Source organism: Nicotiana tabacum, chromosome 24 (genome assembly GCF_000715075.1).
Source record: "Nicotiana tabacum cultivar K326 chromosome 24, ASM71507v2, whole genome shotgun sequence".
In the NCBI taxonomy this organism is placed as follows: Eukaryota; Viridiplantae; Streptophyta; class Magnoliopsida; order Solanales; family Solanaceae; genus Nicotiana; species Nicotiana tabacum.
In genome coordinates, this window is record NC_134103.1 from 63,564,168 (window position 1) to 63,582,733 (window position 18,566).

General features: G+C 38.9%; 1 protein-coding gene across 3 annotated transcripts in view; it reads left to right on the plus strand.

Annotated features, from left to right (window-relative positions):
- The window catches only part of LOC107829786 (vacuolar sorting protein 18), a 75,428-nt gene extending 57,595 nt beyond the window's left edge, over window positions 1–17,833 (plus strand). For all 3 annotated transcript variants that reach the window (XM_075248223.1, XM_075248224.1, XM_075248225.1), the window contains 2 exons: window positions 16,799–16,915; window positions 17,161–17,833. In XM_075248223.1, the coding sequence (XP_075104324.1) occupies window positions 16,799–16,915; window positions 17,161–17,334 (291 nt within the window). In that variant the 3' untranslated portion in view covers window positions 17,335–17,833. The remainder of the gene's footprint in view (window positions 1–16,798; window positions 16,916–17,160) is intronic.
- The last annotated feature ends 733 nt before the right edge of the window (window positions 17,834–18,566 follow it).

The window sequence follows — 18,566 nt, forward strand, 5'->3', positions numbered from 1 at the left end:
CGTTTGTGGATTAGATCTGGAAGATCTGTAACTAGACATGTTGTGGAAGGACCGAGTGAGTTTAGGTAGTAAAGACCTTCTGATTCACGTCCTGTACCAATTGTCTGTCCCGTACTGCGGTCCCGCATAATAAAAGAATCGTCAATAAAATATATACCACAATGGAGGGCACGAGTCAAACGACTAACAGATGCAAGACTAAAAGGACAGTCAGGGACATAAAGAACGGAATCTAGGGTGATAGAAGACAAGGGATTAGCTTGTCCAACTCATTTTGCCTTAGTTTGACATCCATTGGCTAAAGTAACAGTGGGAAGAGACTGTGAATATACAATATTTGACAAAAGTGATATATTACCAGAGATGTGATCAGAAGCGCCTGAGTCCATGACCCATGGGCCAAGAATGCTAGACTGGGAAACACAAGCAAAAGAATTACCAGTAACAGAAGTATCAGTCTGAGCAACTGAGGCTACTAGTGGAGATGTCTGCTTACTTGCTCGATACTGAAGGAACTCATTATATTCTTCTTTAGATAAAGAAAATCCTTGGTTACCTGGAGTCTCGGTTTGAGCAATGTAAGCATTTTTGGGTGGACGACCATGTAAGGAATAGCACATTTCACGAGTGTGTCCAAGTTTGTGACAATAAGAACACTTGGGTCTAGATCTTCCAAAACGACCTCCTCCTCGTCTATGCTCCATAGTTTGAGATGCCCGAGCATCCATTGTCTGGGATGCAAGAACAGATGAATCAAGTATCTGTGATGAGATCACTGGTGGACTTGGTGCTGCAGCAAGGCGGAGCAATCGAGAGAATAATTCATCAACTGTCGGGACAGACGGACTAGCGAAAATCTGGTCGCGTACTGAATCAAAATCTTTAGGAAGTCCAGCGAGAGTAAGAACGAGAAGCATTTTCTGTCGCTGCTCTTGTTGTTTTTCCACACTAGCAGAAACTGGCATCAACTTCTCAAATTTCTCCATGACTGCCTATACTTGACCCAAGTAAGTAAACATATCCAATTCCTGCTTCTTTAAGTTTGTCATCCGTGATATCACATCATAGAAGCGAGATATGTCATTAGTGTATAAAGTGCGTGCCTTTGCCCAAACCAAATAGCATGTTTGGAATGGACGAAACAAGGGCATCAACTTGGAATCAATAGATCGCCACAAGATGCTACATAACTGAGCATCGATTTTTGCCCAAAGTGTTATTGCCTTTTCATCTCCATCGCTAGACTGTTTGATTAGATGATCTTGAACACCTTGACCTCTACACCATAACTCGACAGATGAAGCCCAAGCTAAGTAGTTTGAACCTCCCATTAAAGGTTTCGAGGTAATAATAGCACTAGAGCTTCCAGATACCAAGGAGAGGCGATGTTGATATCTTCATCATCACTGTACGAATCCGTCGAATAGTCAGGGGAAGAATCTGAGTTGGGTTCTTCCAGAATAGAGAAGAGTTCCTTTTCGGCATCTTCACTGATTTCAAGAAGATTAATCTTCTTCTTCTTTCTATCAGATTTGCACTGGCTGGCCCTGTGACCGGTTTTACCACAGTTCCAACAGATATCTTTGGTTTTGGAAGACTTTGTAGGTCTTCTGAATTTGGATTTCTTTCTAGGTGAATCATCGAAATTTTCCTAGTTTTATGGCGACGGGTCTTTCTGGAAGACCTGTAGGCTTTGTCCTTCTTGGAAGAATGAGTAGAAGGAGCAACAATATTTGTATAACCGAAGTCTTGACAGAAACTTCCTAATTCTTTTCTAGAAGAGTGTTGCTCTTTTTTGAGCTGATTTTTGAGTTTGATGTCAATATAGAGTTCTAGACCTACAACGTTGATAATGCTAACAATGTCACCATAAGTCATTTGATGGTAAGGAATTTTACCCTCACAACGATCTTGAATCTTGGTGCGGACTTTGCTAGCGAATAAAGGAGGGAGACCGCTGATGAAGCGTTCTTTCCAGAAATCTAGATGACAGTCAGGTCTAATCATAACCTTGCTGATGAATTGGTTTTTATACCAGATAAAGTCATCTAAGGATGGACATGATAGATTGTTTAGGATTTGTAAACTTCTATCTTGGAAGAGTTTTGGTTCTCCGATGAAGTGTTTTGCTATGTGGCAGAGAAGGGTAGCACAAGCGTCTTCTCTAGTTATCTGGGAAGTAGTTTCCATAGGAGTGGAAGTACCACCTATAACCATAGCAGTAGAGGCAATTCCTTCGGTTTTGACTACGGTTTCAACAGCCGTAGCAGAGTAGATGGCCTGTCTAACATCTTCGGTGAAATAATTATCCCACCAATGTTTCAACATGCCTGTAAATCCGGCTACAATCATAGAGGCGACTTCTTTGTCAGAAGATCCTCTTATCTTGTAAGCTGTAATGCAAACTCCCATTTCATGAAGTTTATGGTAAATTTGATGCTCTGCTAAAGCATCAATGTTCCATTCAATTATGCTTCTTCCTTCGTGAGAAGTAGAGGCAAGGAAATGATTTTCCTCATATTGAATATCTGGAAATGAGGGACGCTTATGGTAATTTTTGTAATTATGAAAGCGTTCGTTGGAAAGTTTTTGGAGAAGGTCTTCCTTCTCTTGGATAGTGGATATCTTTCCCTCTTTATACCCTCTTTGGAAATATTGAAATTGGCCAACTGTTTGTTGATCTTGTCAAGAACATTACCACTGACTTCAAAGGTATCTTTGAGTTTTGGATATTTGTCTTTTGAAAACTCAGCGATTTTGAAACCTGGGTTTGGTTCAATATTCTGACTAGAACTGGGTTGTGAAAAGGTTGGCTTTCCACTAAATAGAGACTTTTCTTTGGAGTCTTCTATTTGTCTTGAGATGACATGAAGGAGTTGATTTGAGTAGTTGTTTTGTTCAATAACTCGATCAAGATCTGAACAAGCAACTATATTCGTAGATTTTTCGCTTTTGGTTTTAAAAGGAGAAGCAGAGATAACAGTATTGGAAACTGGGATTTTTATTCCTTCTAGAGGAGGAGTGACAGACTCAACAACTTTGTTGTTACCTGTATACCACTTGTTTATGAGGACTTGCAGGCAGTCTTTCTGATGTTCGTATTTGCCAGATATTTCAAACCACTTAAAGAAATCAATTTCACATCTCATTCTTTTCATGTCTGATATCCAACAATTTCTGAAGTCTTCTCTCTGTTTGAGAGAATAAGTGGCAACATACCATTTTCTTTTAGGTATATTGTCAGGATGAGACCACTGACGGTCGATCTTCTTTTGATCCAACGTGTAAGGATCACCGGATCTGATCATTTTGAGAAATTCAGGAACTTCTTCCTGAGGAGGATACATATCGCTAGGGGTTGGACTAGCTGGATGATTTTGGTAATAGACTTTTGGGACTGTATGGGAGAAGTCTGCTCCCGTGACTTTCCCTTTGTCATTACCAGTAATCAGAACGGAAGTTGCGTTTTCAGTTACGCTGTCCTCCGGGGGTTTAGAAGAAAAAGGTACAGAAGGAACAATAGACCTTCTTCTAAAAGAATTAGTTCTGCTCGGAAGATTGGAACTTGAACCTAAGAATTTGAGGTCAATAGATCCATCAGAAAATTGAATTACCTGTTCAATTTGAGATCTTTCAAGATTCGAAGTAGAAGGTTGAGTTATGGCATCGAAGTGTCATTCATCACTTGTGAGTATATCATTCCAGTTAAGGAGTCTAGGAACAAATACCGTGCTATGATCAGTATTTGCTTCCATAAGCATGGTGACTCCTTTGACACTTTCAACTCGAGCTCTAGGTGCAAGAGTAGTGTCCATGAGTCTGTAATAGACTCTGTGAATGATAGCTACTTCACGAGTATTAATTTTGCTATTCATGTTCTTGGTTTTGACGTTCAAGATCAAAGTATCTATGACATTAGGGTCATTGATATCTACAGAGAAAGTAGGATAGCAGTTAAAGTATACCGGGCCATTGGCTAGGTTACTTTGAAGGACTCCTAAGAGAGAGTCGTCGAAGTTCAAGAGACGAGCATCTCTTAGAAGGACGCAGATGGGTACGTCTAAACCTTTTCTGAAAAGAGGTTTGACAGCAATCTGGACCAGACCAATATGCAAGTAATTGAATTGACGTCTATATCTATTCAAATCTTGCTCAGAAAGTAATTTAATAATTTCTAAGGAATTATTAATAGCAATAGTGGACTCACAGGTCTTAATGTTATGCTTCTTAATGAAACTGAAATTTCCTAATTCATAAATCTTTTTAAAAGGTTCATTGGGGATGTTCCAATTTTGTAAATCAGTTTCTAGTTTAGCAATCTTAGTTGCTGCAGAAGATAAATTAACACTATTTAAAATATGCTGGTTTGAATTCATGATATGAAAATACAGTCTAGGGGCTTATAGAGCTAAAATAACTATTCAATACGTATAAATAAACAGTAAATATGCATATATCTATTAGATACAGTACCTTAACTTCTTAGATCTAAAGGCTTCTTAATGGTGTCTTCTTGGCATTACATCCTTTTCTCTAAAGTCATCTTAGCGACGGGATCACCTAGCAAAGTTTAACAGCCTACCTCGGCAACAACAACCTATCTCTTTCAGGCTAGCCAACGTCTGAGCCGGATATTAATCGGTTACTTCATACTTATAGAGAAAATAATAACCTCATATGGAACTTTGAAGCATTTTAGAACCAGAATTTAAAGAACTATATATAAAATAGATATAAGTATAATTAAAGTTTAAAATTTTATAATAAAAGTAATTTTGCCATGCCCTAGACAGTTTATGTACTTAGCTGCTCATGCTAAATACGTATACTGCCAACATGGCTCTGATACCAAGGAGAGGCGGAACGAAGTGCAGTATAAAATTCTATTTAAAACAGTAAAAAGAAAAGCCCTTAAAACTTACAGAAGCTTTTATTTCTTGAACATTAAAACATAGTAGAAAATAAGAGAATGCAGGGAGAGAGGTCTTAGAAAATTGGGGGAATTTTCTTCTGCCTCTTACAATGGGAGATGGGAGTCTTATATAGACTAAGTGTGGAATACCTTTAATCTTTAGGCTTACAATTATATGGTCAGATTTGATCGACAAACAATCATGGGTTGTCCAAACAGTGAAAGTTGTCTTCTTTTTAAAAGTAAACAGTAAAAAGGATAAGATTCCTTTGTTGATGCAGACTTTGTCGGTCTTGGTTGATGTAGACTTTTTAGTCGTAATTTGGGTCCATGTACGCCAAAGCAATCCCCTTTGGATCGCACATGTCTCCATTGCTGCTTTCTCCTGTAGAAGCAGCGTCTTCAATCAATTGCATGATTTGGCTTTCTTCATAGGTGTCTATGTTCTGTAAGGCTTGTTTCAGCTTTTCTTTGAGAGCTGCCTTGGAGGGTGAAGCTTTAGGGAAGCTTTGTTGGATATTCTTAGGGATTTTGGGGACTTGCTGTTTAGGAGTCCATCCTTTGATCTTGACTTCTTTAGATAGATATTTCATTCTATCAAATTCTGCCTTAGTGAAATTCCAACTGATAATGAAGGATATACGTTTCTGAATAAAATACTTGCACATTTTAATGTGCTCAGGTAAAGTGGAAATGGCCTCTTTGGTCTGAAAATCATCAAACCTGCTGAGGAATTGTTGTGGGAGGATTTCTCGGTTTCCTCCGAATAGGTTCCACCATTCGTAGAACCACCTAGGAATTATAGCTTTAGTGATATCTAAGCTATACTTGACGAACCAAGTATGTCCTGGCCTATGATACAGAAAATTAAACCATGCTGCTTTATAATCGTGCCAGTTATAAGTCTGGGGACGATGTGTCATGGTAAGTGCTACTGGTGTGTGCAAATGATCTACAAACCACTCAAAATGTGATAAGATTTTTTTAATGGTAAACCTGGAGTAATTAATGAACCCTGGTCTATTATCACATAAAGTATGTTCTACTTCAATGGAGTCTGTATCGATGAGGATAGCTTCGTAGAATCTCCTCGTCTTATATGGACTGTCAGTATCCACATAATTGAAATCCGTAAAACAAGGTTTGATTAGGTCTTCTATCCTGAGACCTTCATACTCCTTGTCTAGAGCCAATATGGGTAATACCTGGATGGTAATGTAGTCGAACTTTTCTTCTTTGTGAAGATCTTCTTGTGAATTCTTCTTTGTTGAAGGGTTGACTGCTTCTGCGGAAGTTTCTGGAACTTTCATGGCGTAGCTCTCTTTTGTCTGAACTGAAGAGCTGGATGCTGATCCTTTTTCTAAAGGCTTAGGTTGTGGGTTGGTAAGTTTCTCTGAGGGAACGGGAATTGGTGCTGGTAATTTCGGATATTCAGCTAGAGCTGTATATCGGTTTTGAAAAGAAAGTTGTGGCCTTTGAGGGGCTGTTGATTTGCTAGGAGTGATAGGAAGAGGAGTAAATGGTCTAGCCATTTGTGGTTTAGTGATTTCTTTTCCTTTGGAGGGAGTGTTAGGCTTGAAAGACCTCATTTTTTCCCTGTAAAAATTCTCTTGTTAGAAAAACAGGTAAAGAGTTATTTTCTCCTTTAATGAAATCAATTTTGAAATCAAAGCTAGATAGTAGAGCTTGCCATCTAGCAAATATCTGTTTTGAAACAAGATTTTTGATATCTTTTTGAAGAATTTCTTTAGCAGATTTACAATCTACTCTAACCAAAAATTCTTTGTTAACAAGATCATCTTGAAACTTAGTGATACATAGCACTATAGACAAGACTTCCTTTTTAACAGTAGAATAATTTTTCTGGGCGGAATTCCAGATTCCTGAAGTAAGCGAACCAATTGTTCAGAAGGCTCAATGGAAATCTTTTGTTTAAGGATTCCTCCGTAACCTATGTCTGAAGTATCTGTTTCAACAATCATAAAAGCTTCTGGGTTAGGGATTCCTAAGTAAGGAAGGTTTTGTACTAATCCTTTAACCTGGACTACGGCCTTTGTTTGTTCTGAGCTCCAAGGGACAGGATTCTTTCTAAGTCGTTTGTAAAGAGGTTCACAGACCTGTCTAATATTGGGAATAAAATCAGCAACATAATTGAGACTTCCTAAGAATCTCTGTAGTTGGGTTTTATCCGTAATCTCATTAGGGAATTTAGACGAGAACTCAATGGCTCTACAAATAGGTTTATGAGATCCTTGGTATAGGTCATGGTCTAAGAATCTAATGGAAGTTTGGAAGAGTTTAATCTTCTGAGAACTAACTACCAAACTGTTCTTCTTAATAATATTAAGGAAGGTATTGAGATGTTTGAAATGGGAATCTATGTTCTCAGAAAAGATAAGGACATCATCTATGTAAACAATAGACATATAACTGTAATCGTTAAAGATTGAGTTCTTGATGTTCTGAAACTCAGATGGGGCATTCTTGAGCCCAAACGGCATCACATTCCATTCGTATTGGCCGAAAGGAACGTTAAACGCTGTTTTGTATCTGTCTTTCTCGGCGACTTGAATTTGCCAAAAACCAGATTTCATATCGAACTTACTATAAACGTTGGCTTTGTAAGTTCTTTTCAAGAGATCCCTTTTGCGAGAAGGCACGGGAGAAAATATGTTATTGATATTGGATGATAAATATAATACAAGAGGTCCCTATTTATAGCTATACACTACAAGGAGATATTACTCCTCTTCCAATGTGGGACAAGACTACACTATACATATCTATAAACTAACACTCCCCCTCAAGCCGGTGCATACACATCATATGTACCGAGCTTGTTACACATGTAACTAATACGAGAACCAGTAAGAGACTTAGTGAAAATATCTACTAGTTGATCATTCGACTTTACAAACTTTGTAATAATATCTCCTGAAAGTATTTTTTCTCTGACAAAGTGACAGTCGATCTCAATGTGTTTAGTCCTCTCATGGAACACCGGATTTGACGCAATATGAAGAGCAGCTTGGTTATCACACACTAGTTCCATCTTGCTGATTTCTCCGAATTTTAACTCCTTGAGCAACTGCTTGACCCAAACTAACTCACACGTCGCCATAGCCATGGCCTGATATTCGGCTTCGGCGCTAGATCGAGCAACTACATTCTGTTTCTTGCTCTTCCACGAGACCAAATTACCTCCTACTAGAACACAATATCCAGACGTAGAACGTCTATCAAAAGGTGATCCTGCCCAATCAGCATCTGTGTACCCAACAATCTGCTCGTGGCCTCGATCCTCGAATAATAATCCTTTGCCTGTAGCTGACTTTATATACCGAAGAATGCGAACAACTGCATCCCAGTGACTATCACAGGGAGAATCCATAAACTGACTTACAACACTCACCGGAAAAGAAATGTCAGGTCTAGTCACTGTGAGGTAATTCAATTTGCCAACTAACCTCCTATATCTCGTAGGGTCTCTAAGAGGCTCCCCTATCCAGGCAGAAGCTTAGCATTCGGATCCATAGGAGAGTCAATAGGTCTGCAACCCATCATTCCAGTCTCCTCGAGAATGTCTAAGGCATACTTCCGCTGTGAAATAACAATACCTGAGCTAGATTGAGCGACCTCAGTACCTAGAAAATACTTCAATTTGCCTAGATCCTTAGTATGGAAGTGCTGAAAGAGATGTTGCTTCAGATTAGTAATACCATCCTGATCATTACCAGTAATAACAATATCATCAACATAAACCATTAGATAAATACACAGATTAGGAGCAGAATGCCGATAAAACACAGAGTGATCAGCCTCACTACGAGTCATGCCGAACTCCTGAATAATTGTGCTGAACTTACCAAACCAAGCTCGAGGGGACTGTTTCAAACCATATAGTGACTTGCGCAATCTGCACACACAACCATTAAACTCCCCCTGAGCAACAAAACTAGGTGGTTGCTCCATATAAACTTCTTTCTCAAGATCACCGTGGAGAAAAGCATTCTTAATGTCTAAATGATAAAGAGGCCAATGACGTACAGCAGCCATGGACAAAAAGAGACGAACAGATGCTACTTTAGCCACGGGAGAGAAAGTATCACTATAATCAAGCCCAAAAATCTGAGTATATCCTTTTGCAACAAGACGAGCCTTAAGCCGATCAACCTGGCCATCCGGGCCGACTTTGACTGCATAAACCCAACGACAACCAACAGTAGACTTACCTGCAGGAAGAGGAACAAGCTCCCAAGTGTCACTCGCATGTAAAGCAGACATCTCGTCAATCATAGCATGTCGCCATCCTGGATGAGATAGTGCCTCACCTGTAGACTTAGGGATAGAAACAGTGGACAAAGAAGATATAAAAGCATAATGTGGTGACGACAGACGATGATAACTTAAACCGACATAGTGGGGATTAGGATTAAGTGTGGATCGTACACCTTTGCGGAGTGCAATTGGTTAACTAAGAGTAGACAAGTCCGCAGTAGGTGCAGAATCTGATGCGGGGCGTGAATCACCTGGGCCTGATGCTGGATGTGGACGACGATGATAAGTCAAGAGTGGTGGAGCTGCAGAAGGTTGACCTGGATTATGTGGAGGAACTGGAGCTATAGGTGGTGGAGCTACAACCGGAGCTGTAGGTGGTGGAACTAGAGCTATAGGTGGTAGAGCTACAACTGGAGCTATAGGTGGTGGAGCTACAACCGGAGCTGTAGGTGGTGGAACTGGAGCTATAGGTGGTAGAGCTACAACTAGAGCTATAGGTGGTAGAGCTACAACTAGAGCTGTAGGTGGTGGAGCTGGAGTGACTGAATCTCCAAAAGATGAAACTGGTAGTACCTCAGAAATATCTAAGTGATGACCCGAACCTGTGAAGTATGATTGGGTTTCAAAGAAGGTAACATCAGCGGTCATAAGGTACCGCTGGAGGTCAGGAGAGTAGCATCGATACCCCTTTTGTGTTCTCGAGAAACCCAGAATTACGCACTTAAGAGCACGAAGAGCTAACTTATTTGTTCCTGGAGTAAGGTTATGGACAAAACAAGTGCTTCCAAAGATACGGGGTGGAAGAGAGAACAAAGGTAAATGGGGAAACATGACAGAGAATGGAACTTGGTTCTGGAGAGCTGAAGATGGAATACGATTAATAAGATAGCAAGATGTAAGAACGACATCCCCAAAAACGCAACGGAGCATGAGATTGTATGAGTAGGGTACGAGCAGTTTCAATAAGATGTCTATTCTTTCTTTCAGCTACCCCATTTTGTTGAGATGTGTACGGACAAGATGTTTGATGAATAATCCCATGAGATTTCATAAACTGCTGAAATGGGGAAGACAAATACTCTCGGACATTATCACTACGAAATGTGCGAATAGAAACCCCAAATTGATTTTGAATTTCAGCGTGGAAGGTCTGGAAAATAGAAAACAGCTCAAATCGATTTTTTATCAAAAATATCCAAGTGCACCTAGAATAATCATCAATGAAACTGACAAAGTAGCGGAATCCTAAGGTGGAACTGACCCGACTAGGACCCCAAACATCTGAATGGACTAAAGTAAAAGGTGACTCTGCTCGATTATCAAGGCGCCGAGGGAAATGGGAGCGGGTATGCTTACCGAGCTGACATGACTCACACTCTAGAGCTGACAAGTGAGATAAACCAGATACCATTTTCTGAAGTTTTGACAAACTGGGATGTCCCAACCGTTTATGTAATAAATCTGGTGAATCAGTAACAGGACAAGTTGTAGAAGGAAGACAAGATGTGAGTCCATGTGATTTAGCAAGGATAAGGTAATAAAGTCCGTTTGATTCACGCCCGGTACCAATGATCCGCCCCGTACTGCGTTCCTGTATAAAAACATGGTCATCAAGAAATAAAACAGCGCATTTAAGTGATTTGGCTAAGCGACTAACAGCTATGAGATTAAAAGGACTATTGGGAACATAAAGGACTGAATCTAAATGTAAGAAAGGAAGTGGGCTTGCTTGACCTATTGCAGTTGCCATGGTTTGAGACCCATTGGCCATTGCGACTTTTGGAAGAGATTGAGAATACGAAATAGTAGTGAAAAGAGATTTGTTACCAGAAATATGATATGATGCACCTGAATCAATGACCCAAGACTCAGAGGATGAAGATTGGGAGAAACAAGTCACGCTATTACCTGTTTGAAGAACAGAAGCTATCTCAGAAGATGTCTGATTACATGCTTTATACTGAAGGAACTCAATATACTCTGCTAAAGAAACCATCCGACTATTCAAAGCATCGGTTCCCATGTCGCTACAATTTGTAGTAGTATGGTTAACTTGAAATAGTGGAAATAAGTAAATCCTGGGAGAAAACTGAAGAAATAGCTTGAAAATATAAAAGTGGCCGGAATTTGATTTGAATTAGATGGGTAGGCTCGGAATTTTGAGGAGAACACACTGTCCTGAAGAAGTTTCGCGAAAAAATGGCCGGAAAGTGGCCGAAACCCTCGCCGCAAAAGTTGTTCCCGGCGCGTGGAGGAGCGTGGCGGCTTTTCTGCCGGATAAAATTTCAGGGGTTGGTAGTCGGAGGGTGATCTACCTCGTGGTGGTGTTGGTTTTAGCACAACACCGACAGAAAGTGACTTTCACTTAGACAAGCCTTAGGTCACCGAAAAAATTACACGATGACTAAGTTCTTTCTTCCCGGTTAACGCTGGAATGACGCACAGCGATCTTTTCTCACTAATGCTCTGATACCATGTGAGAAGGCACGGGAGAAAATATGTTATTGATATTGGATGATAAATACAATACAAGAGGTCCCTATTTATAGCTATACACTACAAGGAGATATTACTCCTCTTCCAATGTGGGACAAGACTACACTATACATATCTATAAACTAACACTCCCCCTCAAGCCGGTGCATACACATCATATGTACCGAGCTTGTTACACATGTAACTAATACGAGAACCAGTAAGAGACTTAGTGAAAATATCTGCTAGTTGATCATAAAACGCAGAGCAACTCCAGGGAGATTTAGAAGGGCGAATAATATTATTTTTAAGAAGATTTGAAATCTCCGTTTTGCAAGTTTCCATCATTTCTTGATTCATCTGAATAGGTCTTGCTTTGGTAGAGATGACTTGTTCATTGAATCCCTCAATGTATGGAAGCTCGACTAAATGCTTTTTTCTTTCCCAAAAAGCGTTAGGAAAATCAGACCATATTTCTTTTTCGAAAATGTTTCGAAGGTTGGCTATCTTAGTAACCATCTCCAGGGTTTTTAAAATCTGCTCGATTTTCTTAACTCTAATTTCATTTTTTAAAAAGGTTATATGCTGAGAAAGCTTGTTTATGCGAAAAATAGTATTTTCTCTAATGAAATTACTTTCATCTTGTGAAAGGGTTTTAACGAAAGGAAAATGCAGTTCTTTGCTCCAAGGGACATGATTCTTTCTAAGTCGTTCGTTAGTTGGGTTTTATCCGTAATCTCATTAGGGAATTTAGACGAGAACTCAATGGCTCTACAAATAGGTTTATGAGATCCTTGGTATAGGATTAGTACAAAACCTTCCTTGCTTAGGAATCCCTAACCCAGAAGCTTTTATGATTGTTGAAACAGATGCTTCAGACATAGGTTACGGAGGAATCCTTAAACAAAAGATTTCCATTGAGCCTTCTGAACAATTGGTTCGCTTTACTTCAGGAATCTGGAATTCCGCCCAGAAAAATTATTCTACTGTTAAAAAGGAAGTCTTGTCTATAGTGCTATGTATCACTAAGTTTCAAGATGATCTTGTTAACAAAGAATTTTTGGTTAGAGTAGATTGTAAATCTGCTAAAGAAATTCTTCAAAAAGATGTCAAAAATCTTGTTTCAAAACAGATATTTGCTAGATGGCAAGCTATACTGTCTAGCTTTGATTTCATTAAAGGAGAAAATAACTCTTTACCTGATTTTCTAACAAGAGAATTTTTACAGGAAAAAAATGAGGTCTTTCAAGCCTAACACTCCCTCCAAAGGAAAAGAAATCAGTAAACCACAAATGGCTAGACCATTTACTCCTTTTCCTATCACTCCTAGCAAATCAACAGCCCCTCAAAGGCCACAACTTTCTTTTCAAAACCGATATACAACTCTAGCTGAATATCCGAAATTACCAACACCAATTCCAGTCCCCTCAGAGAAACTTACCAACCCATAACCTAAGCCTTTAGAAAAAGGATCAGCATCCAGCTCTTCAGTTCAGACAAAAGAGAGCTACGCCATGAAAGTTCCAGAAACTTTCGCAGAAGCAGTCAACCCTTCAACAAAGAAGAATTCACAAGAAGATCTTCACAAAGAAGAAAAGTTCGACTACATTACCATCCAAGTATTACCCATATTGGCTCTAGATAAGGAGTATGAAGGTCTCAGGATAGAAGACCTAATCAAACCTTGTTTTACGGATTTCAATTATGTGGATACTGACAGTCCATATAAGACGAGGAGATTCTACGAAGCTATCCTCATCGATACAGACTCCATTGAAGTAGAACATACTTTATGTGATAATAGACCAGGGTTCATTAATTACTCTAGGTTTACCTATTAAAAGAATCTTATCACCTTTTGAGTGGTTTGTAGATCATTTGCACACACCAGTAGCACTTACCATGACACATCGTCCCCAGACTTATAACTGGCACGATTATAAAGCAGCATGGTTTAATTTTCTGTATCATAGGCCAGGACATACTTGGTTCGTCAAGTATAGCTTAGATATCACTAAAGCTATAATTCCTAGGTGGTTCTACGAATGGTGGAACCTATTCGGAGGAAACCGAGAAATCCTCCCACAACAATTCCTCAGCAGGTTTGATGATTTTCAGACCAAAGAGGCCATTTCCACTTTACCTGAGCACATTAAAATGTGCAAGTATTTTATTCAGAAACGTATATCCTTCATTATCAGTTGGAATTTCACTAAGGCAGAATTTGATAGAATGAAATATCTATCTAAAGAAGTCAAGATCAAAGGATGTATTCCTAAACAGCAAGTCCCCAAAATTCCGAAGAATATCCAACAAAGCTTCACCCTCCAAGGCAGCTCTCAAAGAAAAGCTGAAACAAGCCTTACAGAACATAGACAACTATGAAGAAAGCCAAATCATGCAATTGATTGAAGACGCTGCTTCTACAGGAGAAAGCAGTAATGGAGACATGTGCGATCCAAAGGGGATTGCTTTGGCGTACATGGACCCAAATTACGACTAAAAAGTCTACATCAACCAAGACCGACAAAGTCTGCATCAACAAAGGAATCTTATCCTTTTTACTGTTTACTTTTAAAAAGAAGACAACTTTCACTGTTTGGACAACCCATTATTGTTTGTCGATCAAATCTGACCATACAATTGTAAGCCTAAAGATTAAAGGCATTCCACACTTAGTATATATAAGATTCCCATCTCCCATTGTAAGAGGCAGAAGAAAATTCCCCCAATTTTCTAAGACCTCTCTCCCCTGCATTCTCTTATTTTTTACTATGTTTTAATGTTCAAGAAATAAAAGCTTCTGTAACAAGCCAATCTGGCAATGAATGCCATTGTTCTGGAGCTTTCTGTACTTGTGATAAAACTCCAGTCTCCATCAAAGTACTTTCAGATAGTTCCAAAGAAGCTCTGTTTGATGTTGTCCAATACATCGCAGATGATGAGTCTAGGAAGAAATACTTGATTGAACTCAAGAACCTTATTCTGACTCATCAAAGTGACAGACCTAAGACTAGGTCAGTTGTTGAACCTTTCAGCATGAAGCAAGTCAGGGCTCGCTTCGATAAACCAGCTGAACCTTCGATTTCTGATCTGAAACACGAAGTTTCAGAACTTAAAGAAGAAATCAAAGATATTAAATCTAGACTTGGGAAAGTCAAAATTGATGTCTTAACAGAACAGGTTCTTAAACAGGTCGAGACTTATGAATATAAGTCAGAAAATGAAGAAGGACCTGAACTTCATGAAAGTGAGTATCATTCTGAGAATGAAAACTCTATCGATCTTCGTCTTACTAAAGATAAGACTTCGCTACCTCAAGCTCCCGGCCTTACGGTCATCACTAGTATCAATTCCTTCGGTACCTATAACTAGTACCTATAACCATAGCAGTAGAGGCAATTCCTTCGGTTTTGACTACGGTTTCAACAGCCGTAGCAGAGTAGATGGCCTGTCTAACATCTTCGGTGAAATAATTATCCCACCAATGTTTCAACATGCCTGTAAATCCGGCTACAATCATAGAGGCGACTTCTTTGTCAGAAGATCCTCTTATCTTGTAAGCTGTAATGCAAACTCCCATTTCATGAAGTTTACGGTAAATTTGATGCTCTGCCAAAGCATCAATGTTCCATTCAATTATACTTCTTCCTTCGTGAGAAGTAGAGGCAAGGAAATAATTTTCCTCATATTGAATATCTGGAAATGAGGGACGCTTATGGTAATTTTTGTAATTATGAAAGCGTTCGATGTTTCTAGACCCAAAAGCATCAAATCCCAAAGACATTGTTTCAAATTATTACCAAATAGGAGAAAGAATCAACTGTAATCCACTGAAACAGTGTACGGAAACACAAAAACAGAATACTGAAATACTGTAACTGCCGGAATCTACTGTAGCTGTCGGAATAACACTATAGCTGCCGGAAAAAACTCAAAGTTGTCGGAATGAAATGAAAACAGTAGGGGTAGGATCGGAATTACCAGGCGACTCAACTGTTCTGAAGGAAGATTTTCAAAAAATGGCCGGAAGTGGTCGTACGCGCCGGCGCGTGAGCTCACGCTCGTGAGCTTCTGATGGCGTGTGGAGGCGCGTGAGGAGGCTGCTGCCGGAGTTTTTCACTGGGGTTTGGTCGCCGGACAGTTACGACTCTTGTGGTAGTGTTGGATTTTGCACAACACTGACAGAAATGAAGCAGATGGAAAACAGCCTTAAAAAAGTATTGATTTCTCTTTTCCGGAATCGCTGGAATTTATGCACAGCGATTTCTCTTTTCCGGAATCGCTGGAATTTATGCACAGCGATAAGTCTCTCACAATTGTTCTGATACCATGTGAGAAGGCACGAGAGAAAATATGTTATTGATATTAGATGAACAATACAATACAAGAGGTCCTTATTTATAGCTATACTATACAAGGACATACTATTCTTCTACCAATTTGGGACAATACTACACTATATACATACTGTAAACTAACAGTTACTTTAATTGTAATTTAATTCTTAGAGGACTAAACTCGTATATGTTTGATATTTTTAAATTCTCCGTAAATTGTGTGCTTCATTTCAATTAAGTATGCGCTTCACTTCTTACTTTTTGCTTCAAGGCCAATGAACCTCGATTATTTTTCGCGCTCTTCACTTTTGAAAGCATTGCTTGTAAAGAACTGTCAGGTTTAATTAGTTGATTTGTTCTTCCTCCTCCTGTTCTTCAGATATGTTCTCCAGATTTTTTGAGTTCTTGTTTCCAGCAATGAGCCAGATTCTCTTCTTTAATTAACGTGAAAATATCCTTTATGCGTAAATATTAGCATTGATAAGTTGTCCGTGATGGTGCCAAATATAATGTGCTCGGATATTATCTGTTACCTCTTTGGTTTAATATCTTTGCTTCTAATAATTGTTAACGAAAAGTAGATCTATTTCAGTTCTGCTTTTCCGCAATGACCAATTAACAGGACAAATAAGCATAATCTTGCAGTTGATACTTGCAATCATAAATATCCCTGAGAGGGCCACGTATATGTCCTCCAATACCATCTGTTACGTCTTTGGAAGAAATGTCTTTGCTTTTGGAAATTACTTGGGTTGACAGTCTCTATAATGTTTTCCTTAAAATGGTATTGCAGGCCGAATACATTCTGGATCTGCAGAAGCAACTTACTTTACTTGGTGCTGAACCTAAGAATGTGTCAAATGGTGGCTTGTCTGAAGAACCACTAGTTAGCGTGACTCCCATGCATAAGGTTAGTCTTATGCTTATAAAATATCACTCCCTTTAAGTGGCTAATTAATTATAAAAGAAGTTTTTTTTTTCCAGTCATTTTGAGTGTCTTAGTTTTTGATGAAAAGATGATCCATTTCAAACTGAAAGGATCTTGTCTGAGACAAAACCAATCGTATGAGCTCACTCGATGTTGATTCATCTAGACAATGTAGCCCTAGTTTCTGGCTTTCCGTATTTGATTGTTTGCCAAACTGGATGCTGCAGATCCGGTCACAACTGGATGATGCTGTAGCCAGTGATTGCCCGTTTTGTGGTGACCTTATGATCCAAGAGATTTCTTTGCCGTTCATCCTACCAGAAGAAGCAGAGGAATCTGAATCGTGGGAGATAAAACCACATAATTATCCTAGTCAGAGAAGCCTTTCTTTGGCTGTGTGATTTTATCATCTGTTATTGCAGGTTTCTCCCTGCAATTGCTTGTTTAGGTTTTCCCCAGAAAAAAAGGGGCTTGTTTGAGGTGCTAAAAGAATTGCTTGTTTGAGGGGGGCTAAAAGATGCAAAAGAAAAAAAAGATACTATCGTGAAACAAGAACACGAGGCACTTCACTAGTTGAAGAGATAGAACTTCTTGGTATGAGTGGGTGATCGCAAGCCTGTTTGAGGTGCCAAATAGAATTGCTTGTTTTAAGTGCTAATTTATCAGGTTTGACAGTAATTGTTGCAACATGAAGCTAATGCAAGTGTGATTGTTGGGGCAATAAATCGCCCGAGGATATTTCATGAATCTGGGAAAAGCTTTCTTTTTCCTCCTATGTCTATTGTATCATTTTGTGGTAAGACGTGTTCCTCCAATTGTTGTATTATGAGTCAAATATAAACTTTATTTGAGAAAATATATGATCACTCCGCATGGTAATACATTAAGCAGTTGTGTCAAGTTTCAGTGTTGCTGGTAAAATGATGCAAACAGGGAAAGGTGTCATTTTGTCTTTTGATTTCTGTGTATCCTTCAGCTGCTGCTTTGTTCTAAAATTTTCATGATATGGAAATGTCCATTTGATTGCAGTGTCTTAATACATGATAATCAAAAGCTGGAACTCCGCACAACAAAAATGAGCAAATTGCACTTTGGCCCCTTATATTTGCTTCAAATGAGTTCCATGCGTAATGCTGTTTGACTGAAGAATATAATTTCCGGTTTAAACTATTAAATTTATATAGGGAAGGGTTAAATCTAGCCAAGGATAATAACTCTAGACATTTAAGCACTAAGACGTATGTTAATTGGGACAGATTCCGTATATGACTGGTGGCAATAAATATAGGATACACTTAAAGTAAGAAAATTAAAGAAGATATAACTAACAATAAATATCAATAAATGATATTTAAGTAAATAAGGAGAATGATTCACCCAATAATGGATGGGTTGAACGAATAATTTGTCTGACAGTGATGAATGACAAATAAATTTAAGATTTGCATAAACGGTCCTCGAATTTGATGGAAAAGTGGGGAACAATATCAACAAGAATCTTTGTAAAAAGGTAATCTTTGTGTTTTTGTAAGAGGGAAAGTTTCCTTCTCAAAAGTGTTCTTATCAGAAAATGAATAATGCATACCCCTATCATTGTCTTTTCTTTCTCTATATATATATGAGGCCTTTTTCC